General features: G+C 36.5%; 3 protein-coding genes across 6 annotated transcripts in view; 2 read left to right on the forward strand and 1 right to left on the reverse strand.

Annotated features, from left to right (window-relative positions):
• LOC306843912 (atypical kinase COQ8A, mitochondrial) overlaps nucleotides 1-2541 on the forward strand; it is a 30792-nt gene extending 28251 nt beyond the window's left edge. The window contains exons 12-15 of one of the 2 annotated variants that reach the window (XM_079375625.1): nucleotides 32-139; nucleotides 977-1042; nucleotides 1126-1212; nucleotides 1290-2541. In XM_079375625.1, the coding sequence (XP_079231751.1) occupies nucleotides 32-139; nucleotides 977-1042; nucleotides 1126-1212; nucleotides 1290-1583 (555 nt within the window). In that variant the 3' untranslated portion in view covers nucleotides 1584-2541. The remainder of the gene's footprint in view (nucleotides 1-31; nucleotides 140-976; nucleotides 1043-1125; nucleotides 1213-1289) is intronic. The other variant, XM_079375626.1, reaches the window with a different exon arrangement.
• Nucleotides 2422-5269, reverse strand: LOC306843914 (uncharacterized protein). Of its 2 annotated transcripts, none has more exons than XM_079375628.1 (7): nucleotides 5188-5269; nucleotides 4951-5005; nucleotides 4704-4828; nucleotides 4100-4163; nucleotides 3766-3990; nucleotides 2966-3148; nucleotides 2422-2739 (listed from the first exon to the last, which is right to left on the reverse strand). In XM_079375628.1, the coding sequence occupies exons 1-7, from the start codon at nucleotides 5257-5259 to the stop codon at nucleotides 2534-2536; spliced, it is 930 nt and encodes a 309-aa protein (XP_079231754.1). In that variant the 5' UTR covers nucleotides 5260-5269; the 3' UTR covers nucleotides 2422-2533. The 2 variants fall into 2 exon arrangements, with proteins under 2 accessions (XP_079231754.1, XP_079231755.1); XM_079375629.1 differs by having other exon boundaries at nucleotides 4951-5002; nucleotides 5188-5209.
• A 224-nt stretch (nucleotides 5270-5493) lies between these two features.
• Nucleotides 5494-11633, forward strand: LOC306843476 (zinc finger protein 512-like). 2 transcript variants are annotated; one of them, XM_079375002.1, is made up of 16 exons: nucleotides 5494-5534; nucleotides 6035-6126; nucleotides 6323-6378; nucleotides 6511-6560; nucleotides 6679-6863; nucleotides 6951-7034; nucleotides 7114-7227; nucleotides 7296-7420; nucleotides 7526-7612; nucleotides 7696-7794; nucleotides 8506-8673; nucleotides 8784-8978; nucleotides 9204-9305; nucleotides 9490-9552; nucleotides 10151-10249; nucleotides 10348-11633. In XM_079375002.1, exons 2-16 carry the CDS (start codon nucleotides 6039-6041, stop codon nucleotides 10771-10773), a joined length of 1941 nt encoding a protein of 646 aa, XP_079231128.1. In that variant the 5' UTR covers nucleotides 5494-5534; nucleotides 6035-6038; the 3' UTR covers nucleotides 10774-11633. The 2 variants fall into 2 exon arrangements, with proteins under 2 accessions (XP_079231128.1, XP_079231127.1); XM_079375001.1 differs by having other exon boundaries at nucleotides 5506-5534; nucleotides 5977-6126.
• The last annotated feature ends 535 nt before the right edge of the window (nucleotides 11634-12168 follow it).

Raw genomic sequence — 12168 nt, forward strand, 5'->3', positions numbered from 1 at the left:
TGAAGTAACCATACTTTTTATTTTTGCACAGATCTGCGAGAACATCCTGATGCTGTGTCTGAGGGAGCTGTTCGAGTTCAGATACATGCAGACGGATCCCAACTGGTCCAATTTCTTTTATGATCCACAAACCCACAGGGTAAGAAAGAATGTCTTACTTTCTGACAGCACTGATCTTTCCTGGTTGTTTTCACTACCAGTTTAGACTCGCTTGGTTGAATTTGCTTTAAACCTGCTTGAATACTGGTGTCTTTAAAGAAGCTGAAATATAAAAGTTTTGATGTATTAAACATTTGTTTTGGTCACAACATAATTCCCATACTTTTGTTGTTTCGACTTTACTATTATTCTAAAATGTAGAAAGTATGACATGGCCTATCTTTTGACTGGTAATGCAAATATGTACATTACTATTAAAAAGTTTTTTTTTTTTTTTTTTTTAAGAAATGATTAACTTCATCTAGGATGTTAAAAAACTGGCAGCAAAGACATTTATAATGTTACAAAATATTTCTATTAAAAAGAGTGTTATGTTGTTATTATTACTAATAATAACAATAATAATAATGGTTATATGAAATGTTTTTTGAGCAGCAGATCTGCAGATTTCTGAAGGGTCATGCGACACTGAAGACTGGTGTAATGACTACTAAAAATTCTGCTTTACAATCAGAGGGATAAATTATATATTCAAATACAAAGTAGAATTTTTAAATGATAATGTGATAATATTTACCATTGTTACTTTTGATTTCAAAAATCTTCAAAACTTTACGTTTATACCATTTTTGTAGTATTTATCATTTTATATAAAATTTTTACCATTTATTTAGAAGATTTTATTAGAACATTTATATTAACGTCCTACCAACCAAGTGTGTATATATTGATTTTATTTATTTATTGTACCGGTATTTGATTGCGTGTTGATTTGGCTTCATCTCTTGGTATAATCAAGCTGGTCTTCAATCCACAGGTTGCTTTGCTGGACTTTGGTGCAACAAGAGGGTTTGATGAGAGTTTCACTGATGTTTATATTGAGGTCAGACATAAAATTGAAAGTTAACTTTATTTGAATAAGTAAATATTTAATTTCTTTAACTGATTGCATCGTTTTTAAAACAGGTCATCAAGGCTGCAGCAGATGGTAATCGAGAAGAAGTGCTGAAGCGATCCATAGACATGAAGTTCTTGACTGGTTATGAGTCTAAGGTAGTAATATACCAGATATTTTTGTTTTAAGCTGCACATATGACAAATAAGTGATGTTAACACAACCTCTCATCCAGACCATGGTAAATGCCCATGTGGATGCTGTGATGATCCTGGGTGAGGCTTTTGCCTCTGAGGAGCCATTTGATTTCGGGGCGCAGAGCACCACAGAGCGTATCCACAACCTCATCCCCGTCATGCTGAAACAGCGCCTCATCCCTCCACCAGAAGAAACCTACTCCCTGCACCGCAAAATGGGCGGCTCCTTCCTCATATGCTCCCGCCTGAATGCTAAGCTAAGTTGCAAAAACATGTTTGATGAGGCCTACAGCAATTACTGGAGCAACAAGAAGAAAGGACCAAGCAAGTGACAGATAGGGCTTGTCAAACAGGAGAAACATGGATAAGCACAAAATGCTCCGGCCAATCACTCGAATGTAAACAAATGGCACTTTTGTCTCGACTGACCCAACCGTACCATCATACATGTTTGTTTTTGGCGTTTGTTTTTTCTTTTGAGTGTTTTAATGGGAAATAATATCCATGAATTATCCATGGTCATGTGGTACAAAGATTGCTACTCAAACGGATGTATCTATGTGCCTACGGAAATTCCTATTGGTTACTCATCAGGTGTGGCGACTGGCTGTAGAACATTTCATAACCAAGCCAACAGTTTTTTCCAGGTTGCTGGGCTACATTTGTGAGGACCGTCTCCCTAAATCAGTATATTAACTCTTATGTTTATTGTTTGAGACAGCATTACAATGTGTATTTTTCTCTTTTTTTTGGTTTGTGATTTGTGAATATTACACACAATATTGGCCAAAGTATGAAAAAGGGAAGTCCCTGAATGAAAAGATTGGAAGTAAGGGCAGGTTTTGATGCTACAGTCACATATTTGTTATCAATGTGTAGGTTGGCTATAAGCTTGCTTGTTTTAGCCTGTTGAACCACCACAACTACTTTGTAATAATGCATTTTAAAAAGCTAGGATATTAATAATGATGGGATGAGGTGTCACTTCTCTGATGTGTGAGATGTACATGAATTTAAATGTGCCTACATGAAGGTGAGAACTTGAAAGCATTATGGTTTGATATCAGAGCATTGATGGAAAAGGCTTTTTTCTAATGTTCCTGCTATTGGCTTTCTTACTAAACAATTGATAAAATTGTCTGAATATATAAAATTTTTGGAATCAACACACCAGTCTTACATGTTTATTAGCAGGCTTGTTGTTTTTGTCTACTCATATGACCATACAACATAAATACATGGAATTGTCATTTTCAACGGTTAACAGTTAAAGCAAGATTGTTTACATGTACCGGTTTAAGACTGACTGAAGTTTGGTCATTGCGTTTTCATTTGCTGGACACCTAAGAAGACCGTGATGGGAGTCATGGAAGAGCACATTAACATGTTCCACAATGTTCCCTTGAGAAGATGCTATATTTAAGCTGGGACACGCGTAGGTATAGTTGAAGGTATGGTGCATTGTCACCAGTACTGCTGGTTTATCAGCTGTAAAGACATAAATTAAAAATAATTTAACATTACAAATTATAAATTAAATTGTCCAAGATGCAGGTGCAAAAAGGACTGAACCTATGAAATTACCATTTGCAGACTAGTCCTATAACCGTTAGATATTTCAAGGAAACCTGTATTAAACTGGCTACATTTCTCGCAAATACAATATTCAGATATAATATGAAACTAGTCAAACATTGTTCTAATAAGTAATTACCTGGAATTTTCTTCAATGCTTCTTCAGTGTCAGTTCCAGCTCGTGATGTTACGGGACTGAAGGCCAGTATCAACTGACAGTCCCGTTTATCACTCTCTTTAACTCCCTTGAGCTGGGCAAGAATTTGCTTGTCCGTTCCCAAGGTTCGACCACAAACAAATGGATGCACTCTGACCGAAGGCTCTGCAAAAGAGAAATATATTAGGAGGGTGGGGGATGAAATATAAAAAAAAAAAAAGCAAAATAGAAGCATTTTCACTAGTGCTCTCAGACCTCAGGAACCCACTGTATGTGAAAGTGAAAGTGAAAAAGTGAAAGTGAAGTGACATTCAGCCAAGTATGGTGACCCATACTCGGAATTCGTGCACTGCATTTAACCCATCCAACGTGCACACACACAGCAGTGAACACACACACACACCGTGAACACACACCCGGAGCAGTGGGCAGTGGGCAGCCATTTATGCTGCGGCGCCCAGGGAGCTATTGGGGGTTCGGTGCCTTGCTCAAGGGCACCTCAGTCGTGGTATTGAGGGTGGAGAGAGCGCTGGACATTCACTCCCCCCACCTACAATCCCTGCCGGCCCGAGACTCGAACCCGCAACCTTTGGATTACGGGTCCGACTCTCTAACCATTAGGCCACGACTTCATGTATGTTTTAATAATGCAAAGTAAATATTCATAATCTCTTACTCTGGTTTACCTTTTTACAAAGCTAAGTTTGCAAAATGTGGTTTTGAGCACTTAGATGAAAGGGCATGTACTCTAAGGAGAAATCTGAATTTTTACTTTTACTCACCGAAAGAGTGAGTCTGCATGGGTGGAGAGTTCATATCTGTTGGAAATGGTCTCCAGCTTGGCGTTCCCTCTTTATCCCAGTCCTCTTTTCTAGTGGATGCCTCAGTGAGACTGTTCAAGACCTCAATGTACGGTTTCAACGATGCCTGTGCTGATCTGAGCTGATCCTCCATTTGTCTAAACGCTCGAAGCGACTCCTTCAAAACATCCTGTACAGCAGCATCATCTAGGAAAAAGTCATAAAGCCACTATGCAACATCTCTTTAACAAAGAGAACTCTATTGGTTCTCTGCTACAACTGAAAATGGAAAATTTGTAGGTCATAAGTAACTTACTGTTTTTGTGCATTAAATGCTTCAGTGCACCAGCCAATGTTTCTGGGCCACGTTGAAGTGAATCCTTTCAGGAATCAAATAATAATTACAAATGAGTACTCACTTATCTATTAAATGAAGCATGCACATATGCACGCAATTTAATCAATTTACATTGGATTTGGTTTCTGTAACTTATATATAGCATATATATATATATATATATATATATATATATATATATATATATATATATATATATATATATATATATATAAAATGACCCCAAAAAGTCACATATTAATATTATATTAATGTTCAAGCATATTCATATTAAATATTTGCACGCCTGCTGGTTGTTAAATGTAAGTGGAACACGTTCCGCGCCCCGAACAAGTGATGAACTACACCTGTGTGAACTTCAGTTTGGAGCAAACGGCCTCAAACATGCATCCAAAATAGCGTATACTTGTTGGTTAGAAGTCATTGTTTAAAAAAAAATGCCACTAAGTTTGAAATTTTGTTGTCTAATTCCATGAAACTCCTACTCTTTTAGGAATAACTTGAGTGTGCACATATTTTTGGAGTTCAATTCCGTGACCAGCATCTTGACCAAACACATTACCTTTACTGTGTCTGTGATCAGTGTCATAATTGTCCTTCTGAGCTGAAAGTTCCTAATACCAGGAAAAAGCTCATTCAGATCCTCTCTTGTCAAAGTAAGGATTTGAGCATCATCAATGTTTGCCTCTAGAAACAGGTGGACATAATGGAGCATGTCACACTTCAAGAGCTTAATTTAATACATATATTTTTTTACATTTGTCTTGGGGGTGTGATAAATAAATGGCATTATCAGGTGACATACATACCATCTAGGACAGAAGACTGAGAGATGGCATGGATTTGTTCTCGGAGAGCTCCCTTCTTGAAAATATGGAAATAAAGATGGTAGTTAAATTTTAACCCTGACACAAGCACCCTTTTATATAGACTTCCTTGCCAGCACATACCCATAACATAGGAAGCAACAATAGTGTATTTTGTATTATTAATATTAGTTAACGTTAGTTTGTAAAGAAAAGGTATTACATGTTTGCTAATTGTACCTTTTCTTTGGTGAACATCCATTTGTTTGGATTAATCAACGCTGAAAACCAAGAAGACCCTCCGCTGCTCATTTCTGGTGTATTGAAACCGAAAGTTCATGTTGCTAAAACTAAATTGGTTTAATTCTGTATCCACACTGACTCCGGTTCAGTCACGGCGTCTCAACCGCAGCAAGGAGTAAAGACAGAGGCGTGTCGAAATCTGATCTAGGACCTGCAGTCTCCTGCGATAGGTTGTTTCGGCGTGAAGACCCGCCCCTTTTGGTGTGTTGAGGGAAGAGCGTTTTCTCATTGGCTGGTGGAGAAAAGGGGCGTATTATATATGAAGTGATCTCGCCGAGAGAACGGTAATGTTATAGCTGCTCTTGACTATTTTGTGAACATTGAGTATTGCATATGCCTCTCTAAATGTAAAGTTTAGGGTATATCGGTGTAATACGGATTGTATGACGGTGGCATGCATCCGCAGAGGGTTTATTTGACGTAGTGCCGTCATGTCTTATTTTTTGGCTGGGAATATTGGTGGGCAGTGATGGTGGCAGTGGTCTTGAAGACTACACTTATGCACCGCAATAAAGGTGCATGTTGGACTGCATGTAGCTTCTGTGTGCAGGCTTAGTCCATGCAATCAGATGTGTTTTTATTTTTCAAATTATTAGCCTTAGTGCAACCAGTATCTGCTTGAGGGGCACTGAATTAATGAAATAACGAAATTCCACACAGCTTACCTATATTTCACTGTTATTTATTTGTTTTTGATTATGATAAAATAATGATCTGATATTATAGATAGTAGTGGATCCCTATCCATGCTTCTCTGTATCAAGCACTGATTTGTGTGGAATAGGATCATGGATCAGACCCAGGATAACATGTCTGCCACATGTGTACCCAGCAAGAGGAAAATGCCAAAACCAAAACTAAACCCCCAAACACCAGGTAATTCTGTATTAATGATTAATACAGAATATTAGTATTTTAGTGGTATTAATACTAAACTTTTGCACTACACAAAGTCTGAAATAAATGTAATTTAATTTACATTATGATCTATTAAATACGTAATTTTTGAGTGGTTACATTTTATTAAATCTATTAAAAATATATTCTAAAGAGTTGATTGCATCCTCAACAGATGTCATGAAAGATTTGGGAAGAGAGGCTGAAGATAGTGGAATTAAACCATCCAAAGTAAGTCCAAGCATTCTCACAATGTGTTATGCATTAATATGCCAGTGTAGAATATATTTAGGTAATTAATAAAATTAAACATGAGACCATCAAAACTAATATTGTTACTGCATTGTTGTTACTGAATTTTAGAATGCGAGGACAAGCTCTCAGAAAATAAAGAGAACTTACACCAGAAAAAAGTGAGTTTTGCTAACAAACAATGTGTGCATTTTCCGGTTACCAAATGTCAACTGCATTTAACACATTTTAATCATTTAGTTTGATCTCTGAATCGTTTAAAAATGTCCATGTCTTAAGGTACCATGATCTCCAGCCTGTGGTTATGAGACCTACAGAAGATTCAGACCATGGGTCATCTTGCAGTTCAGTTATTACATCCAGTCTGGTCAATGGTTCGGAAAGCCAATATATGCAAACTGACCACACCAGCAAAATGATGGGAAAAACTGATGGATCCAGTTCAGACACATTAATAGTGACAAGTAAGTACAGACTTAATATAAATATAATTAATTGATATATGACATTTTAAATAATGTCCAAAAGTTGCACAAGTTTTTATGCTACAGATTTTAAGCTAAAGAAGAAGCACAAGATTGAGGGAACTGACCAACCCTACTTAAAAAAGTACATAGAGGAAGTAAAGCAATCAGGTATGCAGTTCTTCAGTTGTTTTTCTATAATTCATGATACACCATGAATAGTGTAGACTACATCTTTTTTGTTCAACAGTACCTGTTATAGTTCCCGTTGCTCAGTTCACTCAGAAGAATCAGATGACTGACAGCACACAGGAGCAGAAATCATCTCAGCACACCATAAAGGAGTCACCTGTTTATCCGCCAGGTAAATGAGACAGTGGCTAAATGAAAACAGCACAGTATTCATAATATATATTTTGTGGGTCTTTACAGGAAGTCAAGAGGAAAAATGGCAGCTTCAGATTTTGGCAAAGGGTAGAGTAAGCTGCCCAAAATGCAAAAGCGTTGGAAGAAAGACAGTGGATGGGTTAAAGAAGCACCTGGAAACCTGCAAGCTGGTACATTCATAAAGCAAAGTTTGTGAAAATATCATAGAGATGTAGCAGATTTTTTTAGCACTTGTCTGAATTCTGCACCTGATTTTGTTTTTGTTCTTTGTGTAGAATCCTTTTACATGTCCACACTGCGGGAAACAACTGAAAACTTCAACTGGAATGAAGTACCACCTCATGGCTGACCATAACAACTTGGTTAGTTTTTGTTTTCTTTTTCTAAACTGGTAGTGACATTGACAGTGAAAATGATGGTATTATTTTCTTGTTTATTTTTTCAGCCCATTCCAGATACAGGGAATGACCTGGTTGACCAAGCAGTAAAGGAGAAATTACGGAAAGTATTAAAAAGGATGGGCAAATTAAAATGTTCAAAAGAGGTGTGGTCATTTATCTGTATAGCATTAAATGCAGCTTAAAAGGCCCTGGAGGTCAGCATACAAAAAATTTGAAAATATTAGTACTAAACATGAAAATGAAAATAAAAGCTCTACCATTCAAACGTTTGGGGTCAGTTAGATTTGAATACTTTTATTCAGCAAAGATGCATTAAATAATCCTGAAAAACCACAAATATTAAGCAGAACTGTTTTCAGCTTTTATAATAAGAAGAAATGTTTCTTTAGCACCAAGTCAGCATGTTATAATTAATTCTTGAAGGATCATGTGAGTTATTTTAAACTGTAATAATATTTCACAATCCTGAAATAAATATGAAATATTACATGATATTTCATATAAATATGAAATCTTATTATATGGATATCGTTATATGAAGGAATAGTATCTCAGTTTCCACAAAAATATTAAGCAGCAGAACTGTTTTCAACAATTATAATAAGAAGATATTAATGATTTCTCAAGTATCATGTGCGTTATTTTAAAATGTAATATTTGACAGTATTACTGTTTTTACTGTATTTTGCTCAAATAAAAGCAGACCTGGTAAGTATTAGAGACTTCTTACAATCTTATAGACCCCAAACTTATGAACAGTAGTGTAAAAGTGAAAATATTTAAAAAGTAGATAAAATAATGAATAAATTAGATGTATACAATTACCTTAAAAGATGTTGAATGGTTTGTTTTAGGGTTGCACTGGAAGTTTCACTAGTATAATGGGTTATGTGTACCACATGAAGAAATGCGGCAAAGAGGCGTCAGAGCTGGAGAAGCTCTTATTGAACTGCAAACACTGCGGTAAAGCGTATCGTTCCAGAGCGGGCCTGGAGTACCATGTCAAGAACGAACACAGTCCAGTGAGTCCTTCTCTCCATTATTCAATAAGCATTTACCTAAATGTAACAGATTCTCATTCAGGCTGTTGATGTTTTCATCAATGAACGGTCACAATGATCTGTTGTTGCAGACGACCCAAGAAAGTGAAGTAGAGGAGGTGAAGACACAGAAAGAGCCCATCCCAGAGCGGACGCAGAGCGGACGGGCCAAACGCTTGTCGGCGCAGGTGGCCGTGTTCCACCTGAGGGAGATTGCCAGTGAGGAGCTGCTGAAGGACTGGCCCAAAAGAAAAGTGCAGCGTGACCTGGTACCAGACAACAAGAAGGTGCTGCAAAACATGTATATGTCAAACTATGCCAACATGTTGTAATTGCAGGGCTGTGAAGAAGTCAGAACCTGTGTGAAACTCTTTTTGGTAAGGCTGCATCACCTTTGTTTTACACACTTTCATGGATTCACTAAAAGGTTTTAGTTTCACTTTTTGAGAACTGTGAATGAATTATCAATCTTGTATTAATTAAGCATTTGTGGTATTTTTGTGTCTATGTAGCTGAAGTATTCTCGTCCAGGTTTGCCAGCCTTCAGTCAGGAGACTCTACGGAAGTGGAAGAATGAAGTCAAACTGCATAAAAAAGTGCAGTGTCCAAACAAGGTGTGAATATCATGCATAAACAGTACTTATTCCAGGTGTTTTTACCATTGTTTGAACTTAAAGAGCCATTCATTAGTGATTTGTGCATGTTTTGCACTGATTTATGCAATTATGCAAAAACAAAGATTTTCAGTGAATGGATGGTGAAGTAAATTTGTAATGATCATCTTTGTTATCAAATTAGGGATGTAACTGCTTCTATACCAGCGTATCTGGCCTAAAGGCTCATCTTGGGCTATGTACCTTGGTAAGGAATAAATTTCCTTTCATTTTAACACACAAGATGCAGTAAAAACAGTAATATTGTGAAACATTATTACAATTTAAAATGAGTTTTCTTTGTAAATAAATTGTATATAGTAATTTATTCCAGTGATGGCAAAGCTGAAATTTTAGCAGCCATTACTACAGTCTTCAGTGTCACACGATCTTTTGGAAATCATTCTAATATGCTGATTTGGTGCTCAAGAAACAATTTTTTATTATCGACTTTGAAAGTTGGCTGCTTAATATGAAAACTGTAGTCCTTAATAAATATAAGTAGTTAAATATAATGTAGTTCCTTAATAAATATAAATGTCAAAAGAGTACAATTTATTTGAAATAGAAATTAATGTAACATATTAATGTCTTTCAGAAAATCCCAAACTTTTGAATGGTGTAGTGTAGTTTGACCAGAAAAGATATTCATCTGTACAGTATAACTAAATAACTATTGCTTTGTTATTGGTACCTAAATCAGTACGTTTCTATTGATTTTTCTTGTTTAATGTTCATAATTGGATTTGCTCTGTAACAGAATACAGTTATGAAAAGATGGTGAGCCTTCTTTTTTTTCACTGCAGGGTGAATTTGAGACTGGGAAATATAAATGCTTGATATGTAAGAAAGAATTCAACTCCGAAAGTGGAGTCAAGTATCACATTAATTCCATTCATTGTCAGGTAACACAATAAATGTTTATTTAATTTTCTGCTCTTTATATATATCATAAAAATGTATCTTTTATAATAAGTATTCTCATTGTTATTATTTTTCATAGGATTGGTTTGTTACTCGGTCCAAATCTAAGAGTTCAAAGTTAGATAAACTGCATAAGACTGAGCCAAAGGAAGATTCCATGAAAAGTCCAGATCTTTCCTTACCAAACCCAACCCTCAGTTTTCCCAGCACCTGGAAGGATAGACAGATGTCAGCGGTGCCCAGGTCAAGTGGAGTGGAAACCCCTGGAAGAGTGGAAATAAAGAGGAAGGAGGGGCAAAACAAACAGAAAGTGAAGGATAGCAGACAGGAGAAAGACTGCTATGAGTTCAGCGGCAGTGACAGTCCCAGCAGCAGCAGCAGCAGTAGTGAGAGCTCCAGCAGCGAGTCAGAGACGGAGGACCAAGCGGCACACAGACATGACGAATGGGCCCTCAGCAGGCCCCTCACAAAGCCTGTGTCCAGCCAGGAACCTGAAAGTGATTAAAGCAATAAATCATAAATCATTCCTTTTCCAAATATGGAGTTTTTCCAGTGTTCACCTCCAAAGATTAAAGAGATACACATACTGAGTAAGATTTGAAAGATGTCTCTAATGCTCACCAAGGCTGCATTTATTTGATTAAAAATACAGTCAAAACTGTAATTTGTGAAAGATTATTACAGTTTAAAATAACTCATTTCTATTTTAATACATTTTAAAATGAAATTTATTCCTGTGATGGCAAAGCTGAATTTTCAGTAGCAATTACGCCAATCTTTAGTGTCTCGCGATCTTTCAGAAATCATTCTAATATACTAATTTGGTGCTCAAGAAATATTTAGTATTATTATCAACATTAAAAACAGTGCTGCTTAAAATTTTAGAGGAAACCATTATACTTTTCATGATTTTAGATGAATATAAAGTAGTTCAAAAGAACATTATGTCTTTACTTTTGATCAATTGAACGCATTCTTGTTGAATATTATTTTTATTTGTAGGATTTGCTGAATTGTGCTTCCCTTTTATTGACAAGAGGAACTGTGTATATTGAAAGGCCACATGCAAATATTTTAAAATGTCTTTGAAAGTATTTTGACAATTTGCCATGTGTATTGAATGTAGTAGAGCAGGGATGAGCAACTTCGGTCCTGCAGGGCCACTGTCCTGCAGAGTTTAGCTCCAACCCTAATCAAACACACCTGCCTGTAGCTTTCGGCCCTCCAGGCCCGAAGTTGCCCATCCCTGTAGTAGAGCATTATGTTTATTTTTCTGTAAGCTTTGTCTCATGCTCTGTACCTCTACAGTTTCACAGTGGACCAGTGACAGACTTTATTAAAAAGTTGCATGCAACAATGTTCATGAATGCTGCTGTTTTTTTTTCTTTTGGGATATTATTAAGTGTGATTCTGACACCACAGAAATTATGCTCTGTAACAGCTGCATTTGTGACAGTGATCACTGCATTGGCCTTAATATGACGGGACCGGGTCCGTGTGCCTTCGTATAATTTGTTTTTTAATTTATATTGAAATCTGAAAAAATTTTCATTTGTTCAAACAAAACGAAACATCAACAATTCAGTTTTTCGTTTTTACGCTCAGGGACAGGCAATGAACAAACTACTGGTATATTCGATCCCTACATGTGGGCATGAGTGAAATGCCCCTCTCCACTGATTGGTCAACCAAGCATTACAACATAATAATAGTCCTCCGCTTCTATGGATTCTTAACGTGTTTATTTCTAATACATTTTATCTCTTTCTCTTCATCAAACAGCCAGATTAACAAATGGTTTGACACAAACCATAGCGGGGTAGAGCGAAAGGCTGGTCGACACATTGCACGTCGAATGAACTGCTGAAGGAAAGGATACATAACAAATAATTTCTTTGTT

The sequence above is a fragment of the Barbus barbus genome (assembly GCF_936440315.1).
Source record: "Barbus barbus genome assembly, chromosome: 24".
Classification (NCBI taxonomy): domain Eukaryota; kingdom Metazoa; phylum Chordata; class Actinopteri; order Cypriniformes; family Cyprinidae; genus Barbus; species Barbus barbus.

What these genes read in the sequence shown, in the direction of transcription:
- LOC306843914 (XM_079375628.1), bottom strand. Translation starts at nt 5,259, where the DNA reads ATGAGCAGCGGAGGGTCTTCTTGGTTTTCAGCGTTGATTAATCCAAAC. An exon ending in GGATGTTCACCAAAGAAAAG is followed by an intron (nt 5,006 to 5,187) that starts GTACAATTAGCA and finishes CATATTTTCAAG; the next exon opens with AAGGGAGCTCTCCGAGAACA. An exon ending in GCATTTAATGCACAAAAACA is followed by an intron (nt 3,991 to 4,099) that starts GTAAGTTACTTA and finishes ACTTTTTCCTAG; the next exon opens with ATGATGCTGCTGTACAGGAT.
- LOC306843476 (XM_079375002.1), top strand. Translation starts at nt 6,039, where the DNA reads ATGGATCAGACCCAGGATAACATGTCTGCCACATGTGTACCCAGCAAG. An exon ending in ACTAAACCCCCAAACACCAG is followed by an intron (nt 6,127 to 6,322) that starts GTAATTCTGTAT and finishes CATCCTCAACAG; the next exon opens with ATGTCATGAAAGATTTGGGA. An exon ending in AATTAAAATGTTCAAAAGAG is followed by an intron (nt 7,795 to 8,505) that starts GTGTGGTCATTT and finishes GGTTTGTTTTAG; the next exon opens with GGTTGCACTGGAAGTTTCAC.